We start from the raw sequence: 19,133 nt of genomic DNA, 5'->3' as shown, positions 1-19,133 counted from the left end.
GATCGAATTTCGACCACAAGTATAAATAAAGATATAGGTACATACAATTTAATAGTCAACATCCTATAAGCAGTCTGTAACATACTAAAATTCCACTAAAAAACACAAACCCAGTCTGTACGTAAAACAGTGCGAATGTGCCGGATAATATTCTCAGCGTCTTAATTCCGGCAGCCCGTAATTAAGGAGCACGCCGGGGCACGTCAAATTAATTACATCTATTCAAGATAATCACACTGAAGACTAAAGAAGGGTGTTTTTTTTTTATTTTCCTTCCGAGGAGTAACAAGCTTAAATTAAAAAAAAAATCTTTAAAATCTCGTAATTTGATAAGTTAAAAGCCATCTAAATACTTAATCAGTAGAGATTAAATGGACTAAAGAAACGTAATAGAATTTGGGAAAATATATTGTGAAAACAAGAGATTAGATAGTATTATCATGAATTTTTAATTAGTTTAGTGTTAAAAAATAAGTATTATTTTTAAATGAATGCGGAAATTTGTTCTATTTATTATTCCTTATTCCTTAGATACAAAATAATTTAGAGCCACATTTAGAACAAAAATAGTTAATGCTAAATAAAAACTATAATAATTACATATTTTTAAAGAACAAGATCATTATAAAAAAACATACAATGCTCTATATAATAATTACTTAGGATAATTCGTAAAACACCAACAAGTAAGCTGAGGGTATACTATGGGTACTAAACAACGCAAAGGAATACTTATTTCCTTCTGAAAACTACATCCAATATATATACCCATGTCAATATCAAAGCCGCTTCCAAACACAAGGCATTGTGCTACCGTTTGACCTTTATCGCTATCCAAATAAAAAATAAAATTTTTAATAAAGAAGATATACATAATACAAGAACAAGGCATGGCATAAATGCTCATATACACAAAATATTGCTAGACATAATAAGTCAGCCTCGACTTACCCCATCTCACGTAGCCAATCTACCACAATGGGATGTTGCAAAAAAATCACGTGTCGGTTTCAACGCCGTTTAACAACTGCACATCAAAACATTTCGTTTATCCTTTGATGCTGTAATGAAAACAGGAGTCCCTGAGTTTCCGGCCCTGTTCTGCGGGAAGGAAACATGGAAAGATTTATGAAATTCGAGGCTAAAATCCTCGGGGCGAGGCCTGTCGCTGCGAATATTGTAAATGGGTGTGTACGGAATGGCTGCTGTTGCATGAAATATTTTAGTTCACGTCAGCTGCCGGTATGCATATTGTATTATGTTAGAACTTGTATATACATATGATATATGTAATAACTCCTTATGAATGAAGATCATATCTTAAGGAAGGTGTTACATATGAATGTGAATAGTTATAAGGGCAGAGGAACAAAAATGGATGAACTGTGTGAAAGATGATATGTTAATAAAGGGAGTAAATAACGAGATGACTGCGAACTGGGATGAATGGAAGAGAAAAACATATTACGACGACCCCAAATAAATGGATATAAGGAAGAAGCAGATGATTAACTCCTTAACTACTTGGTGTGATAACTCAGGATATTAGCTACTATTTTATCTCATAAATTTAAATCCACATGATGCCGATTTTGCGGTTATAAGTAACAAGCTAATCTGAGCAGCTTCGTCTGCATATCTTTATCAACTTCTTTTTTAAACATTTTTCATGCTTTGCCGCATTGCAATTACTTAGCATTATGATATACAGCCTATAGCAATAGAATACACAGCTTTTTTCGATAATTGGACTATCCAACACTGAAAGAATTTTCAAAATAGGATCAATATCACCGGAGTTTAATTACCCCGAACATTCAAACTCGCAAACATTATCTCTTTATAACATTAGTATTGATTACAAACTGTTGTCTGCTTTATTGTCTATGTAAGTATCTAAAGGGATTTAAAATAGTTTTTATTCATCTAGATTTCAAATTCTCCCGATGCAGGTGCCGAATTTCATTATAATTGATCAAATAGCTAACTCATAAAAGCATAATAATAAAAAGAACTTACGCGTCCAAAATACAATTAATTAGGAATTAAAATTGCGTCTAAAAACAATTAATACTATACAGTACAAATAAATACATATTGTTTATAAATATCTTCGTAAAAGTATGGTAAGTAGGCACATAAATAACACTCAACACTCAACACTCGATACTGCCAAGTCTGTCTGAGTTGCAGAAATGTAACGCACGGCTTCGTTACTCTAATACGCAAGTAGATTTATTCCCCAGTTTTATGGACTGTAAAACAATAGTACGCAAGTCTCGAACATTCTAATAATCCGATCAAAAACAAAATTAATTAACACAAAACCATCAAACATGGAAAGTCCAATGGAATTGAAACATTAAATCTGTCGGCGGCGGACAATTTACAGCGCTCCTACCACGCATAATGACTAAGGTTTTGTTCATTAATGCGTCATTAACGAATATTTAATAGGGCCTTAACATTCCGCTCCCAGTGCGTTTTGCAAAGTTCAACTGTTTTACTGCTAATCAAAATTCAACTATGCTAATTTCAAAACTGTAACACTATTATACGGCGGCCGTCGCGTCGCTTTTACGTGTACACGGAAAGCATTTGGGTTATTAAATTGTTGTCCCCGAGTTACAACATTTTGACAATTGACACATTGTCCAAAATGGCGACTAATGTCGTAACATTGAATTGTGAATTGAATGTTACCAACGTGAATCCACACTTTCGTTTAACCTACATGTTACATGTAAAATAGATTTCCAATTTTCTTCGATATTAAAACAAATTTATACATGCATGTAGGATATTATACTTACTTATTCACGTCAATGTAATAATATTAATCAATCCCCAACTTAATAAATTATTATTTTATAATCCTAACTCCCATTTCAAGTGAGAGTATCAGCTCTAAAGAATTGACAAGAAATTCAACCGTACAGCAATTGTTATTTTTTTATTTCATTCACTTATATAGTCCAATTATTAGTTCAATTCAATTTTTATAGTCAATAATAAAATACATTAAGAAGTACATATTGAATAAAGCCTATTACTTTGTAAACAATTATTAACCTTGTCTGGCGTTAGTCGTTCAGACAGGGAATTCTATAATAAGATATGTTAAACACACACTCCACTTAAATGCTAGGTAATATTTAAACATTAAAATATGATAAAAAATATGACGGCGGTACTTGAGGCCGTAAAGTCCTATATGAATAAATGATTTTGAGTTTGAGTAATTATTTTTACTTAAACCAAATTAAGAATTTTTTTTCTGAAAAAGATTTAAGCATCTATATATCAAAAGGCTGAAAGGATATATATATAAATGGTTTTAAATTTGAATATAATTTTTTTTCCTTAATGTGAGTTAAGTATATACTTAGTTAATTATATTAAAACTTACTTAATATATAAACACTTACAACATAGCTTCATGAAAAAAATTCTTCACATTTGGATGTTTGTTAGACGTTTGTAGTTAATCACTATCTTCAATACCTAAATAAATATATCTTTATAACGGATAGAATCTACACTCGTATTAGGACTGTTATAATTACCTCTATATGTATGCTGAATTTCGGCCGAATCCATTTATGCGTATTTGAAAATAAATAACACAATTTCACCATTATAAATTATTAACAAAATCTACAGTATATAATAGTCATGTACAGTAAATATAATCATGATTCAAATAAACTAAGTACTTCTGAACTGTCATATTTTTTTATTCTACCGCTCATTCCGAATGCAATTTTAACCAAGAGGAATGAATAAGAAACTTGCATTTGAAACTTTACATTTGAAATTTAAAATTTCTTTGAATACAAGCAAATAAGACGAATTGATATAAAAATATTTATATTAAATACTAACATAGTTGGTTGACTAACATATATATTGATAGAGAATAAAGACATTAAGGAAGTATATAATCATATACATATTGTATTATAAAAATATTGTAAATATATGCATGTAGTATATGTTAATTTTTATTATTGATGTTTAATATCGCTATGCCTTTTTTTATTTCTCTACTCCATTCTAAGTGACGCACTTAATGCTTTCTATCTTCTTTCCCCTATCCAAAAGTTTGTCTGGAAAAGATTGCTTCTGCGATAAGATACTCCTTTTGGACCTTATTACTCCTATATATGTTGTTGTTGTTGTTGTATTATAATTTACTTCTGGTGCAGTATAGAGAGATAAATAAATAATCTAATAAAAACGTGTTTCTAGCATTTGGATGCATTTACAAAATTGTTACAACAGTCTTTTGTGTTGAAGTTAGAAAAGCAGGCCAATCAAGAGGATTTACATAATTCAATTATAATTTATTACGAGTTGAAAGCGTCAAGTTCTAAGTTTAAATACTTTCCCAGAATCTAAATTAAGAAATCAACATAATAATAATATTATAAATGCGAAAGTATGTTTGTTTGTTTATACTCGCCTTAACAGTTTGAATAGTTATCAGGATACGTTGGCAAAGCTAGTGTTAATACACAACCCTCAATGATATCAGAACCCGAGGAATACCAGGGCAGAAAGTTTGTCTAGATTATAAATGTAGACGATCTGTTTACAACATAATTATAAAGTTTTCATTACATTTTACAGTAACTTTTTATTATAGTAGGCATGTATTGAAAACTGCGTAATAAAATAACCCCATTAATGAGGTTACCCAGCAAAAGTTGGAAACTTTATACTGGCAAAGTTAGTCATGAAACAACAAAAGGCAATCGTTAATGTTACTCCAAAATAAATTTTATTGCCATAGATTTAACGCAGACATTGTTTTTATTTTTTAACAACGTCATTAAAAAAGATATTGTAAGTTTAATATATATACATATCTGTCTGTATATACATTTGTCTGTGGCTTTATAGAGTACGAACGAATAGAGCGATTTCTATGCGGTTTTTATTCTGTGAAAGTTTTTAGATAAATCTTAAGAGTTCGTTATACATAACAATTGTCATTTTATACTGTTTCTATATATTATGTATAGATTGGCAAACAACTGTACTGTGTTTCCCTCATACATACAACTTAAGCATATATAGGAAATGTGGCTGGACTGGGCTGCATATGGAAAATTCCACATCTACACGGCACAAATCCCTAAGTGTTTGAAGACAACATTTAAGAGGTGCATTTATCCTGTATTTGGTCAGGTACTGCATATGGTAGAAGGCATTGGGCAAAACAAGGCCTATACCCAACAATAGAGAGCCACACATGGCTTGCTATTCCGGAAAACTAAGACGTCATGCCTCTTTATCAATAAAATAAACAATGAATATTATTTTTCAAAATTCAAATTATAAAATACTAAGTCTATTTGACCTTTTTAACTTAAGTATAATGTTTACACACAATGTACTCAGGTACTTACAAAGGTCGAAAAGTTATTCTAATTGTAGTCTGTTATTGCTGCTGACTTTACCGATTTGAGAGAGTTTCACTGATATATTGCTTTTAAACTTACCGTAGCATTATTATATTCAAATCAATTCACAAATAAGACAATATATTGTTATTGTTGATAGAACGCCTACGAAGTGCGGGTGATAGATGTTGGGCATATTACTAATAATAATAATATCCCTAGATAATTCACACAGCGCCAACAAATCCTAAGGAGAACTTTTGTTACTAGATAACTGATATATGTACATATACCTGTTCTCTAGTACCCATCATATACATAACATAAATAGAAATATCCCAGACCAATACAAACAATCATATTCATGATTACGCGAGGAATCAAACCGGCGATCGTTGGAAGCTGTGGTAATCTGCTAGACCACTGAGGCTATCGGATTAATGGATGTACTAGTATATCTTAAATTTGTATGAAATTTACATTAAAATATTTATATTTCATTAAGTTTATGAAAATTTACTCCATAATTACATTATATTGCATATTTTTAGTTTACTGAAAATTTAGTACAAAATTATTATGTTAATCCTAAAACTGAATATTAATCTTTGTTAGTCTAATTTCAGAACTGTCTAATCTGCGTCTATTTCTGAAAGTTATTTCTTTGGAGATATTAATATATTTAATTTAATAAGCAATTCTGAAAACTTTAAAGCGAATTTATTCTTGGAAGAGAAACGGCAATAAATAAATATAATATGTTGATGACTTTATTATTTTTTGAGGACATGCCATAGTTTACTAGACCTTTAAGGGTCATGATTTTGAAATTGGGGAACATATAAACATTATTTATCAATTTATATTTCTAGCTGACTCTACAGTTATTTAAACACCGATAACTAACTAAATTATTTTGAAACACAACGGTTAATTAACTTAATTGACACAAAAATCTTAAAAAAATCATTCTAAACAACACTAATTTAAAATTGCGACGTTTTGAGTTTCTTGCTCATTCATATTGTGATGCAGACTCATCATCGTTCCGAATGAGTGGTAGAATCAAAAGAGAAATAACTCAAATTCAAAAGTTGTTATATTAAGTTAATACAACCTTTATGATTAGAAAAGAATAAAAAATAATAATTCACTGCCGTGTTATTTGCCACAGACACAGAAAAATATATAATGAAATAAAAGTTAAAGTATAGATCTAAGTCAAGATCGCTGGAATGCGAGCAGTGCAGGACCGATCGTCGTGGAGATCTTTGGGGGAGGCCTATGTCCAGCAGTGGACGTCCTCCGGGCTGCGATGATAATGATGATGATAGATTTATAGGGAATTCCACATATGCCCACATTTCAGCAAACATAATTAAATGTAAATCTAAAATAATAGAAAAGTCAACTCATTACTTAATTTAAATTATACATTTCTTATACTTTAAAAAATCTGATAAATAAAGTTTTTAAACTATCAGATTCGAATACACTAGTACGTATACAAAACTTAACGTAGCAAACCACTGTACGACGACATCGGTATGAGACTGAGTATGACGAATACAAGCAGTATTAATACTTTTTACCGTCGCTTCATGTCGCTTTAAGCTAACACAAACAGTAACTCCAGTTTATTAATATCGACTAAACAACTTTACGGCTTATGGTAACTTTATAGCAGCCACAACTGTCACACATACGGTTATTATATGCGTAAGTAAGTTAAATTATGTTAAAACTCTTATTAGGTATATATTTATTTATTTATTTATTTCTTTTTTAAAACTACTGTGTTGTTTTAAAAATGTAACTTTGCGCTTACACATTTAGTGAAAAATGCAATATAAAAGTTTCTTTCCTTCAACTTTTAAAATACTTTTATTGGTGTATTTAAATTTTCCACTGAGTGTATTATTGACAAAGAACGCGAATTTCCGTTGTAGTACTCTGTGATAGTGATAGATAGTGGAGTTATCTGTGGCGACAACATACTATTATATATGTATATAGATATTATTTTTATTACAAACAGATCCGATTTTATTTATATATATATAGATATATGTACATGTTAAATTAAGTTTAATCATATATAGATTAATAGCAAAGCCTATTTAATCTATAATAACTCACTAAACGATTACTTGAATTTTTATTTACTTGAACAAATGACATTTCATAATTTAACAGTATTTACAGATACATACCACAATTATCTTTTATCATTATCACAAATATTATATTACATAAAACCATAAAAATGTTAATCATCTATTTAATGTATTTTTTTATTTTACATTAGGTTAAAATGAAGAAGTGCAAAGGGCGAACAGTGTAAAATGCGATAACGTATAAAGTCCTGTAGTCAATTAAGAAAATTAAATATTTACGTTTCCAATTAGTGTAATACAGTCTTTACAGTGGGTAGAGTACAATATAAGCAAAGGCTGAATTAAATTGGTTAGCGAGCGAGTCCGTACAAGTTCCGGGATTGTTTCGGAACTGAACTTGTGAACTGTCAGTTCATTTGGCTAAATGAGCTGTGGCGGTTTCTAAAACTATGTTTTACAAAGGAAATTGTGTATACATAGAGCACAGTGTATATAATGCACACGATATTGCTGTGAATTCTTGATTGATGACTTTATATAAGCCAACGCAATTAGATCGACCTACTTATTTACATTATATGACTTATCCATTCAAACTTTAGTATTTATGAATATTTTTTTATCTAAATTAGTTACTTACATAATAATAACTTTTGACAATCCACACAGCTTCATTGAATCACAAGCTAAGCAGAGCTTGTATTATAGTTGACTAGACACCTGATATAAATGTATAATTTTTATAATAACATACATAATATAGATAGAAAACACTCGACCAAACAATCATATTCATGAATACAAATGTCTGCACCATCGAGGAACCGAACCTGCGACTATTAGATAATAAGGCGGAGTACTAAATCGCTGGACCAGCGAGGCCGTCAATAATAATAACCCTGAACAATCCCCATAGCGCTATTTAGTCACAGGCTAAACCTATGTTAAACTTAACTATATTACTACTAATACCCACATCATACCTATGAATACAAATCACCGTATAAAGAACCGAACCTACGACAATTTGAAAATAAGGCGGTGTGCTAAATCATTAGACCAACCAGGACGCATTAGACGAGAGTTCTTACTTTTCAACGAAACAAATATATGTAATAATAATATATTTTCACGGCTATAATTCCGGAGAGGATAGTCAGCGGCATTGTCGATAATCGTTATGAACATAAAACACGAACAATTCATTCGAAACAGATTTCGAATTATATAGTCTGTGCAATTCAAAATTAACATGTCAAATACAATTAAAATCTAATCAAAATCCATATAATTATCATTAATAAGTTATATCAAAGACATGTACGTCATCAGATAACTTTTTGTAGTGTTGTTCTAATAAATACCTACCAAAGATTTGAATAACATGAAAGAAACCTCATATCCATATTTAAATACAAAACTCCATATTTTTTCGTGTATCAATCAATTTATCCGACAACGTATTGATAGAAAAGAATTTGATAAATATTTGCTAGTATTTTTCATTTAAACTTTCATATATTCTTTACATGCCAAACATATGAATGTTATATATATGCGTTCCATAACATATTACAATTTTATTGAGTATCGATGTATGATTTCTATTCATTCAAGCGACCTTCGCGTGTACTATAAAATAAAAGTCATTTCGTTTTTACATATATCCATGACACTGAAACTCATAATAGCAAATATTACTACGCAATGAATTTAGACTGTATATACTTTATTACTAAAGGCGGAATTGCAAAATTGAGAGACTATATGAATATTTATTATAGTTTAATTTTATATTTAATCCATGAGCTTACATATTATGCTTATTTGTGTACTTATATATTTTATATGAGTGTATTAGTATGTTTATATACTTATATATATTGTTTATATATATCTATATTATATTTCTGACAGTCTCGGTGGTCTAGTGGTTTAACACACCGCTTTACTATCCGATAGTCGCGGGTTCGATTCCTCACATGGTACAAACATGTGTATTCATGAGTATGATTGTTTGTATCGGTCTGGGTGTTATCTATGTATAATATGTATTTATTTACAATAAAAAATGTATCCATGTATTTATATCAGTTGTCTAGTACCCATAAAACAAGCTCTGCTTAGCTTGGGACTATATGGCGCTGTGTGAATTGTCCTGAGATATTATTATTATTATTTATGTATTTATCTATTTTTATATTTCAATATTACTTATTATCACCAATCAGCGTCACGATTGACTGGTAGAGAATGCCATTAGGCATTATGTCCGCCATGTAGATAATTTTGTGTGCAAAAGTATTAATAATAAAGAAATAAATAGACCACTTGCTTAGCATTAGAAATAGGTGATACAGTGGTACTAACGCCGTCGATTAACTTGAGTAAACTCAGTTGGTATAGCTCAATAAGCTAACATTAAGCTACTATATTGAAAACATGTAGCGAGAACTAAGTTACAAGTTAGTGGCAATGGGCCAAAGGTTGCCAACAGCTGGCGTACGCCATACATTATGATTGTTTAAATAATTTATTTATCAATTAAGTATTCAATTTATAAATACTTAGTAGTCTTAAAAAAAATATGGAACTGCAAGTAATCTGAAGATACAATCTGACGGAAAATAGAAAGTGTGGTCAATACATGCTCGCGGTTTCACTCGCATGAAATTTATAGCCTATATGTTATTCTGATGTATAAGCTATCTTGCTGTAAAGTTTCATCAAAATCTATTCAGTAGTTTATAAGTGAAAGAGTAACAAATATCCATCTATCCTACTATCTGTCCATGTGTCCACAAACTTTCACATTTGTAGTATTAGTAAGGTACAAAATACTATTGGGGACGACTCTTACCATCCTGTTACCATCTTAACAGCCTGTAATTTTCATGCAAACATCATATGTAGTAACCTAATTATATATTTTTATGGTAATTTCACTACAATCAGCGGTGTAATAAATATTGAAGAAAAACAGAAACAAAAGACAATCATGATCTTGAGAGCATAATGTTCTCTATTTGAAAATTATTAAATAAATCAATAATGACATAGAGGGTGCTATGTGGCAATAGCTCCACCGATAAAAGCGTGAGAATTATTAATGAGTAACAAGTGCTATATGAGATGTCCTGGTATATAGTAATAATAATCCAGATACAAAACTGAAAAGATTTTTTACCTAAATTAAATTTATCAAACCTTATTATTCTTGATACGGGATTTGTTAATCACGTACACTATAAGGGTAAACATCAATTGTAGACAGAAAGTATAAGAAGAGAAAAAGCATGTTTATTGTTAGCTGGAAACCTAAACCGAATCGAAATGCGGTTTACTTAAACACTCGTGTCATTTCCTAACGGGCCGACTTAATTTGCGAAATGAAAAAGTCGACCGTTTCCTTTCTTTCTAATCTTGAGAAATCTGCTTAAAATAAATTAGAAACGAGCACGCTCTGTGTAAAAACTTTGTTTTAATTTCCCAAAGAGAAATATAAAAAGATTTTTGTGGTAAGTAACATAATAGTATTGTGAAAGGGAAATATTTGCACAGAGATTCCATTTATAATAAGTAGTGGACCGTTTTATTCGGGTACTGATATCTTTATCAGATTTGTATATATTATATTATACAGATATAAGTCATGCCACTCTGCAATAATAAACCTATTTTTTGAAACAATTTCTAAAGTCGATACAGATTTTACCTTATTTATTACAAAGTTTCGATTTGAAAATATTGTACATATGTACGTAGTGATAAAATGATGTATATAATCAACATTCAATATTCATTGAAAAATACTAAAAATATAATTTATTTTATTAGAGACGAAGTTTTTATCATTCTATGGATTCACTGAGCTGACGCTGGGTCTAACGTGTGGCAGAGAGGGAAATTTCAAGCAGTTTTCGGGACCCGCGTGTATGTTTAAGAAGCCCCTTGCCGACATACGTCAACACTCATCTTCATCTCTCGTATTTTTCTCCGTCCCCCGACAACTCTGGTAGGAGCCTGCTAGTGCTGCTTTGGAACGCGTATACGTTCTAGTATAGATTACTGCACTTCTAAATAGGCCAAAATCTTTTAGAAAAATGTAGAGAGGTTTCGCTGATATACTTCTCGCTTTCCTTTCCACCGCTTAAAAAATAATCACATATCCATTTTTAGTTAATTCGTTTATTAGTTCGTGAGTAATATTATAATAATACATTATTATTTAAAAACATTAAAATTTCGGTTTCAAATGAATACGATTCGCAACTTGTGACATTACAGGAGTTATACCAAACCGACTTGGTGGAACAAACTTAAATTGTTGTGCCGATTTATGTACCTAATATTTTTTATCCTGCCAGCTTAATGAGTATTCCGTTTTGTTGAGATCTTTTCTTTTATTACATTCGAATTGAAACGACAATAACAACCGCCATTTTATGGTTTTATTGTTAAAGTTTTTTAAGTATTCGTTTATTATTTTACTGTTATTTGGTTATCATTCTATTTAATCCATATCATAGCATTCAATCACATTAAAAACTTGCAATCAATACGATTTGATTTTATGATATTGAATAATTGTATTGTAATGGAAACCATCTATTAATATAATGTCATTATAATAGATATACTGTAGCAATTACAAAACTGTATTTTAATATTTAGGAACACATTACAGCAGGCTGACTTTTAAACGAGACTGAAACGAAATCAAATCGAAAAAGATAATGGTATTCTTGAAAACGTTCTATTGAAACTGTTACAGAATAATGTTATAGATACATATTAAACTATTAGACTATTAACTGTATTTAAACTTTGTCTTACTTTTTGAGGTATATAATAATAATCTTTTTTAACTCCTAACTTGATTTTATTGAAGTTTAAACAAATTTATGTATATTGCGAGGTTTCTTCCCTACCATATACAATAAAATATTTAAATATACAATTTATTCTTTTTGTACCTATATTATAAGGCATACATTGAGATGACTAAAATGTAATAATGAAATGTATATGTATTTTAAAAAGAACCTAGTTCTTGCTTATATTTACAAAAGATATACATAAAATGAACTGGGTTAATACAATCTTAAAATAAAACAGTAAACCAATAAAATAGCGAAACAAAAATTAATTTTAGAAACCGAACTTTTGATTCTGATTTAATTATATCCACGATGCCATCCAATTACAATCGAGTTATATTAAATCAGTGATCTATATTTAAGCTTGAAACTTGATAGATCATCTTTCATTATTTTCCAGAATTATCTTACAAATAATAATAATGTCGAAGTAACTGTCTCTTGTACGGAAGGTTTATTTAATACATTTATATCTATTTTGGAAAGGGTCGTGGCCTGATTACTTACTATCCCGATTTAAAAACCACAAAAGTCATAAGTTCGACACTTGCGACCATAAATATGTTTTAATTTTCAGTTCCTATATACATAGAGTTATACTCTTGAATAAATCTGAAGGCACTATGATGGAGAGTAGTAAATGATGACTATATACATGATAAACACTACTAGAATTACATAATATATACAAAACTAGCTGTGCCCGCGGTTTCACCCGCGTAAAATATATAGCTTAAGTGTTAATCTGATGTATAAGCTAGTTTTATTAAAATACATTGAGTAGTTTTCTGCGTGAATGAGTAATAATCGTCCATCCATCCACGCTAACAAACTTCCACGTTATTGTTCCACGTCCACATTATTTGTATAATGTATCATAATCATAGGTTATATAACATCACGCTACGACCAATAGGAGCAGAGCTGCATTAAGAAATGTTGCATAAACGGGTAACACGTGATATACGAGAGTAGTGTAGGTGTGCCATTAAACACATTCTAAATTTCATATATCGACGTGACTACAAAATCTTATATATAAAATTCTCGTGTCACAGTTTTCGTTCCCATACTCCTCCGAAACGGCTTGACCGATTCTCATGAAATTTTGAGTAGTTGAGCTGAGCTTGAGCGTATTGAGCAGGTCTGAGAATCGGTCAACATCTATTTTTCATCCCCCTAAATGTTAGGGGTAGTCCACCCCTATTTTTTTTTTATTTTAAGGCAAAACAACGTTTGCCGGTACAGCTAGTATATTTATAAGGTAGTGAACTAATATTACTCTCCCATCTCATTGTCTTCATTGAAGTTACAGCCTCCAAACCCTGAATTTATTAAGCCTAAGTGATATTGATTGACGTGCAGCAACATCACTGGCAACCTCGATAGATTTGGCTGGAAGCCAGCATGGGTGTCAATTCTAACCCATTGACTGTTAGGTGACTTAGCTAACTAATGAATATGAAGCCTCATCTGTGGATGTAGAGTAATACTTACAAATATTTTTAAACATTTAAAAATATTTGTAAGTATTACTCTATGCTTATTTCACACTTTAATTACTTTGAAAGTAACTAATGGATGTTTTACAATTTAATATATTTTAGTTTGTTGTTAAATTTAATATATTTGTAACACACGTGATAATTAATAATTAAGCAAATATGACCTAAGGCTGTACCTACATTCTTAGTTCATATTTGCCTAATTATTCTAAATATTCATAAGAAACAAAGCTTTTCTTCACGTCTCTATGTCTATCTAATATATTTTTTTCTAAATATGAATAAGAAATTACAATCATAATTAAATGGAACAAAAATTACGAAATGGTTTAATTTTTTTTTTTTCACAAATGTACCTACTATTGCTTCTACATATCTAGTATACCTTAGCTATAAACATACAGTATATACAAACTGATGGTAGATTTAATATCATAAGTGCCTGTAATAAATCTAAAAATAATTTGATTTGATTTGATTTGATAACGATCAAACTATTGTTATTAATGATATCCAATATTATCGGTCTTAAAATAGACAATTCATTAAAACTTCACTCACAATAATAAAATAACAAAGTAAATGTATATATAGGTTTTGTATGTTCAAACCCATTTATCAAACTAATTCTCTATGAAATAGGTAAGTGGAGTATTTGTATAGGACTAGAACAACAAGAGGCTAGTTTATCAAATTAATTTTCAGAAATTAATCACGCACAGCCTGTCAAAACACAAATCAGATCATCTAAAATCAACACAGACTTTTATAATAAAATATTTCCAATAGTATGTGCAAACAAATGCTTATTCAGTGGAAGAAGAGGACATACTGCGCCGACTCCAAATATAAGGGATGGGATAAAGGCAAGGCAATGAATCATCATTCACAAATCATTATTACAGCTCTGTCGTCATCATCAGATGGTGAATGCATCTGTACTTTCTTTGTATCACAATAACAGTAGCAAATATTAAAATGTTTCTACTTAAACAGATACTAATAATATAATGAAAATTAAAGAATTATTATTTGACGGCGTCAGCTATCTAGCGGTTTAGTAGACAGCTTTACTTCCTATAGTCACGGATTCGATTCCTCGCAGGGTAAAAACATTGTACTTATGAGTACAATTGTTGATTGATGTATATATTATGTATGTATTAATTATTTATATAAGTAGTCTAGTATCCATAACATAAACTCTGCTTAGCTTGGGACTAGATGTCGCTATATCAATTCTCCTAGGTTATTATTAATTATTAATTAATAAGAATGTGCTGTACTAATTTAGTCACTATTGTCACTGTTAATTCTCTTCTTATTTATTTAATTAATTTATATATTTGTAGATTTCTTTTATATATTCCTACCTACTAAAGTACCACCTTCGTTAGTCAAAGGTTGAAAAGATCGCTTTCAAACTCATTGCTCTCACATGTTTCTATTGAAGTTCATTTCATTTACCTCTGCAATATATACATCATGTAAAAAGAAAGTATATTTTATCTATTTTCACTGTTATTGATAGACTAATCAGAAAATTGTATTATTGTACTTATATAACGACACAGAACGCCGGTATATATGTATATACAATATTTATTTTAATATAGTCGACTACCAAATTTTATTACATTGATAATTTGACTTTACAGATCACTAAATTAATTTGGTATTATTGTCATTAAACTTTAAACCCTAAGAGCATTAAGATTGCCTTTTATACCATATTACCATTGTAGTAAATTATCATTACTAGTGGTCGCCCAGTGGTCGAAATTTGATAATAATTAAATTTGACATTCAGTAAGACTAGACTAATAATATTAATCTATTTCAAATTTGAATACAGACTTTAGCAATAAACAAAAGAGTATATATAATGTAAACAATACATAAACATATACATAATATGTGTGTGTGTAAAAAAAATTTATGTTTATTTTACTGATATCTAATTTATTTTTATGCATAAATAAAAAAAAATAGCATTCTACACTTCTTCTCTATATATAATAGTAGCTGCGCCCGCGACTTCGTCCGCGTAAAATGACGATACTTCCATAGAACCTTTCATATTCCCTTTCAACTCCTTGCAACCCTTTTTTCACATTAAAAAGTAGCCTATGTCCTTTGTCAGGGTCTCGACTATGTACCAAATTTCATTTAAATCGGTTCAGTGGTTTAGGCGTGAAAGCGAGACAGACAGACAGACAGACAGTTACTTTCGCATTTGTAATATTAGTAAGGAAGTAAGGATAAGTGTGCGAAATTTCATACTCTTATCCTTACTCGTCCGCATAATTTTTGTGAAAAGCGTATTAATTTCACTTCACTTATTAATATATAGATCTCGTAATGACATGTACATGTGAAGTAATAAAAAGCAAGTAAATAATAAAACTTACCTCTCATAGCGATTGTGGGTAACAGCACGAATCCTTGGAGCAGTGCCCAGAATAATTTCTTATATATCTCCATGTTTCAATTCGCGTTCACGAGCACATTTCCACATTATTGGTTTATATTCCTCTTCTTGTATTTTAAACACATTCAACAATGCTTACACTCTCACTAACTGCATCACATCTGAAACCAAACATATTACACTTTATAATGACTGTATTAGAGACTATTTTTAATTAGAGGGTCTCAGTGGTCAGGCGGCGTGCTAAACCACGCCGCTTCATGTTGATCGCGTGTTCAATTCCTTGCACGATACAAGCATTTGACTTCATGAGAATAATGATGTATTCCCAAATGAATGATGTATTGATCTGGATGTTTACTATGTATATTATTTATTTACAAAAAATTGTATCTATGTATTTATATCAGTTATCTAGTACTCATAACGCTCCACTTACGACTAGATGGCGCTGTGTGAGTCTGGAGTTATTATTATTAACTTACAGAGGTAGATTTTGCATGACACTAAGCACCTGTGCGCTGTATATAAAATAGAAAAATGGCTGATGACCCATCTCATAGTACCGAAGTAATATAACCATCGCCAATACAGTTTACATAGCAAGCTAAGTCATTATTTCACTTTCAAAGGCAGCGTATAGTAGTGAAATTATAAGGTACAGAGAAACCAGTTTTCAGAAATGGTAATGCATATCTATAGGCATCACGTGACGACATGATTTCAGGAAAAACAGTACCTTTTACCAGCGCACCACTCGCCATCGACAGGGAATTCATCCCCACACGCTAGAACCTAATTGGTCTTCGACAATGCAGTTTCAGAGGAGTTTCCTCCCGCGTACACTTAGATTGTGAAATGAACTACCTGTCGATGTTTCCTCATGAGACTACAGCATGGGGTTTTTCAAGAAAGGTATATTAAGGTTTCTTAAGGGTCGGCAACACGCACGTTTAATACCCCTGATGTTTCAGGCGTCCATAGGCTACGGTTATCATTTACCATCAGATGGGCCGTATGCTTGTTTGCCATCATAGTAGTATAAAAGAAAACAGTTAAATGTTAAATTTATGAATAAATCAGGAAATAATTAATATATTCCGCTGTTTAGTGGACAAGAATGTGCCACAGTCGGTCCCAGTCAAGTCAGCTCTGTGATTAATCTCTTTAAACATATCCGAGGCCTTTATGTGTAATATTTGCATTACATTAATAATTATTTTAGTTTAAGTAGGGTTCTGACATTCTAAAATTCCAACATAACATTTGAATTAACAAATAAAGTATTTTATCTATTTATTTGCTTTAGGCATAATACATAAAATATTAAGATTGTCTTTATGGTCACCACATTCATTATGGCTATCTGTCATGGTAGAATAATCATTAACACATCGTCTAAAATTACTAATATCTCTTACATTGATATCTAAAACTACAATGTATCACTAGATGGTACTATGTGTCGGTATATAATTATTTATAATACTTTGACCTACTTTGAAAGAAGGTTAAAATATTGATGATAGTGAATTCTATCGAAAACAAAGCATAATTATTGACCAATTGTCAAGCTCAAGCAAACTTGTCCGGTAATTTATAATAGTAACAATAATATTTTATTCAGCATAGCATAATACTGAGTGAAAATATAGAAAAAATTAAAAGCTAATATCGCGCTTCATAACGGAACGGGCCTCCACTCAGCTGGTGCCGTAGCTGCAGCGCTGATTATCAGTGGAGCCACTCGAAAAAAGATATAGCATTCTTGATATTTTTTACTTTAAATATATAAATTGTAATATTTCGCTACCTAATCTCAATCATATAACCAAAACTCAGTTAAACGAAACTGCTTGTAGCTGAAATAGGTAAGAGTGATTTATTATACAAAGGATATATTGGAATTACCCTTAAATAAATTCAAAACATCTGTTAAATCATATTTACTGAGCAAAATTCACTAATCGATTAGTTGAATGAAGACCGTGCATGGCAATGGTTGTTCATGCACTAGATTTTCATTTAATGTTAGACATAGATACACATTAAATAAGCTGAGTAAAATCTGTATTGTAAATATTATAAAAAAAATTGACGTGGATATAAATGAATAAATTATTTTTAAATTTGAATTTGTATTTGTTGGTTAATCAATTGAAATTTTGTACTATGTTTGTGAGAGCTTTTAATACCAGTTTCTCTCAATTGAATCTGTATACTGAACTGGACGGTAGGGAAATTATATTATAAAAAATGTCGTAAATGAATATATGATCTTTGATTAGATTTGATTTGGTTATAAGGATATAAAGCGATTATACTTATATAATTTTCAAGTACAGAAATGAAGTAATAAAATTAATTAGTGCCGGGATCTAATCTAAATTTGTAATTAATATAAGATTACCTACTATAAAAAGCATTATTGTGCTTAAGAAATACTCAATAATGGTTTATCTCTTCATAATTTTCAAATATCTTTATAAACACACTGACGGCCTCGGTGGTCTAGCGGTTTAGTACAACAATTCTAGTCACGTGTTCGATTCTCGCACAATGTAGACTGTATTTGTGAGTATGATTGTTTTATTGTTCTGCTAATTTTCTATGCATATTTATATCATTACGAACACTTTCGTAAGTTCCTCTTCATAAAATTGTAAATTGACTATCCCATTGTACGGATTACGTTTATGTCACAGATTAGTGTATCCTACAGAACATAAAAGTGAGTAAAGTATGTTTTCATTTAAAACGATATAATAGACTCGTATAAGGTTGATTTTTAA

General features: G+C 30.4%; 1 protein-coding gene across 1 annotated transcript in view; it reads right to left on the bottom strand.

The window, feature by feature from the left end:
• Positions 1-19,133, bottom strand: part of LOC131850014 (protein CEPU-1-like) — a 122,191-nt gene that overhangs the window by 65,483 nt on the left and 37,575 nt on the right. The window contains exon 2 of the mRNA XM_059200159.1: positions 16,322-16,502. Within this exon, the coding sequence (XP_059056142.1) occupies positions 16,322-16,394 (73 nt within the window). The 5' untranslated portion in view covers positions 16,395-16,502. The remainder of the gene's footprint in view (positions 1-16,321; positions 16,503-19,133) is intronic.

The sequence above is a fragment of the Achroia grisella genome, unplaced genomic scaffold (genome assembly GCF_030625045.1).
Source record: "Achroia grisella isolate CSIRO2021 unplaced genomic scaffold, CSIRO_AGI_Agris_v1 utg676, whole genome shotgun sequence".
Taxonomy (NCBI): domain Eukaryota; kingdom Metazoa; phylum Arthropoda; class Insecta; order Lepidoptera; family Pyralidae; genus Achroia; species Achroia grisella.
The sequence above is the reverse complement of the archived record's forward strand: the minus strand, read 5'-3'. Positions and strand labels throughout refer to the sequence as shown.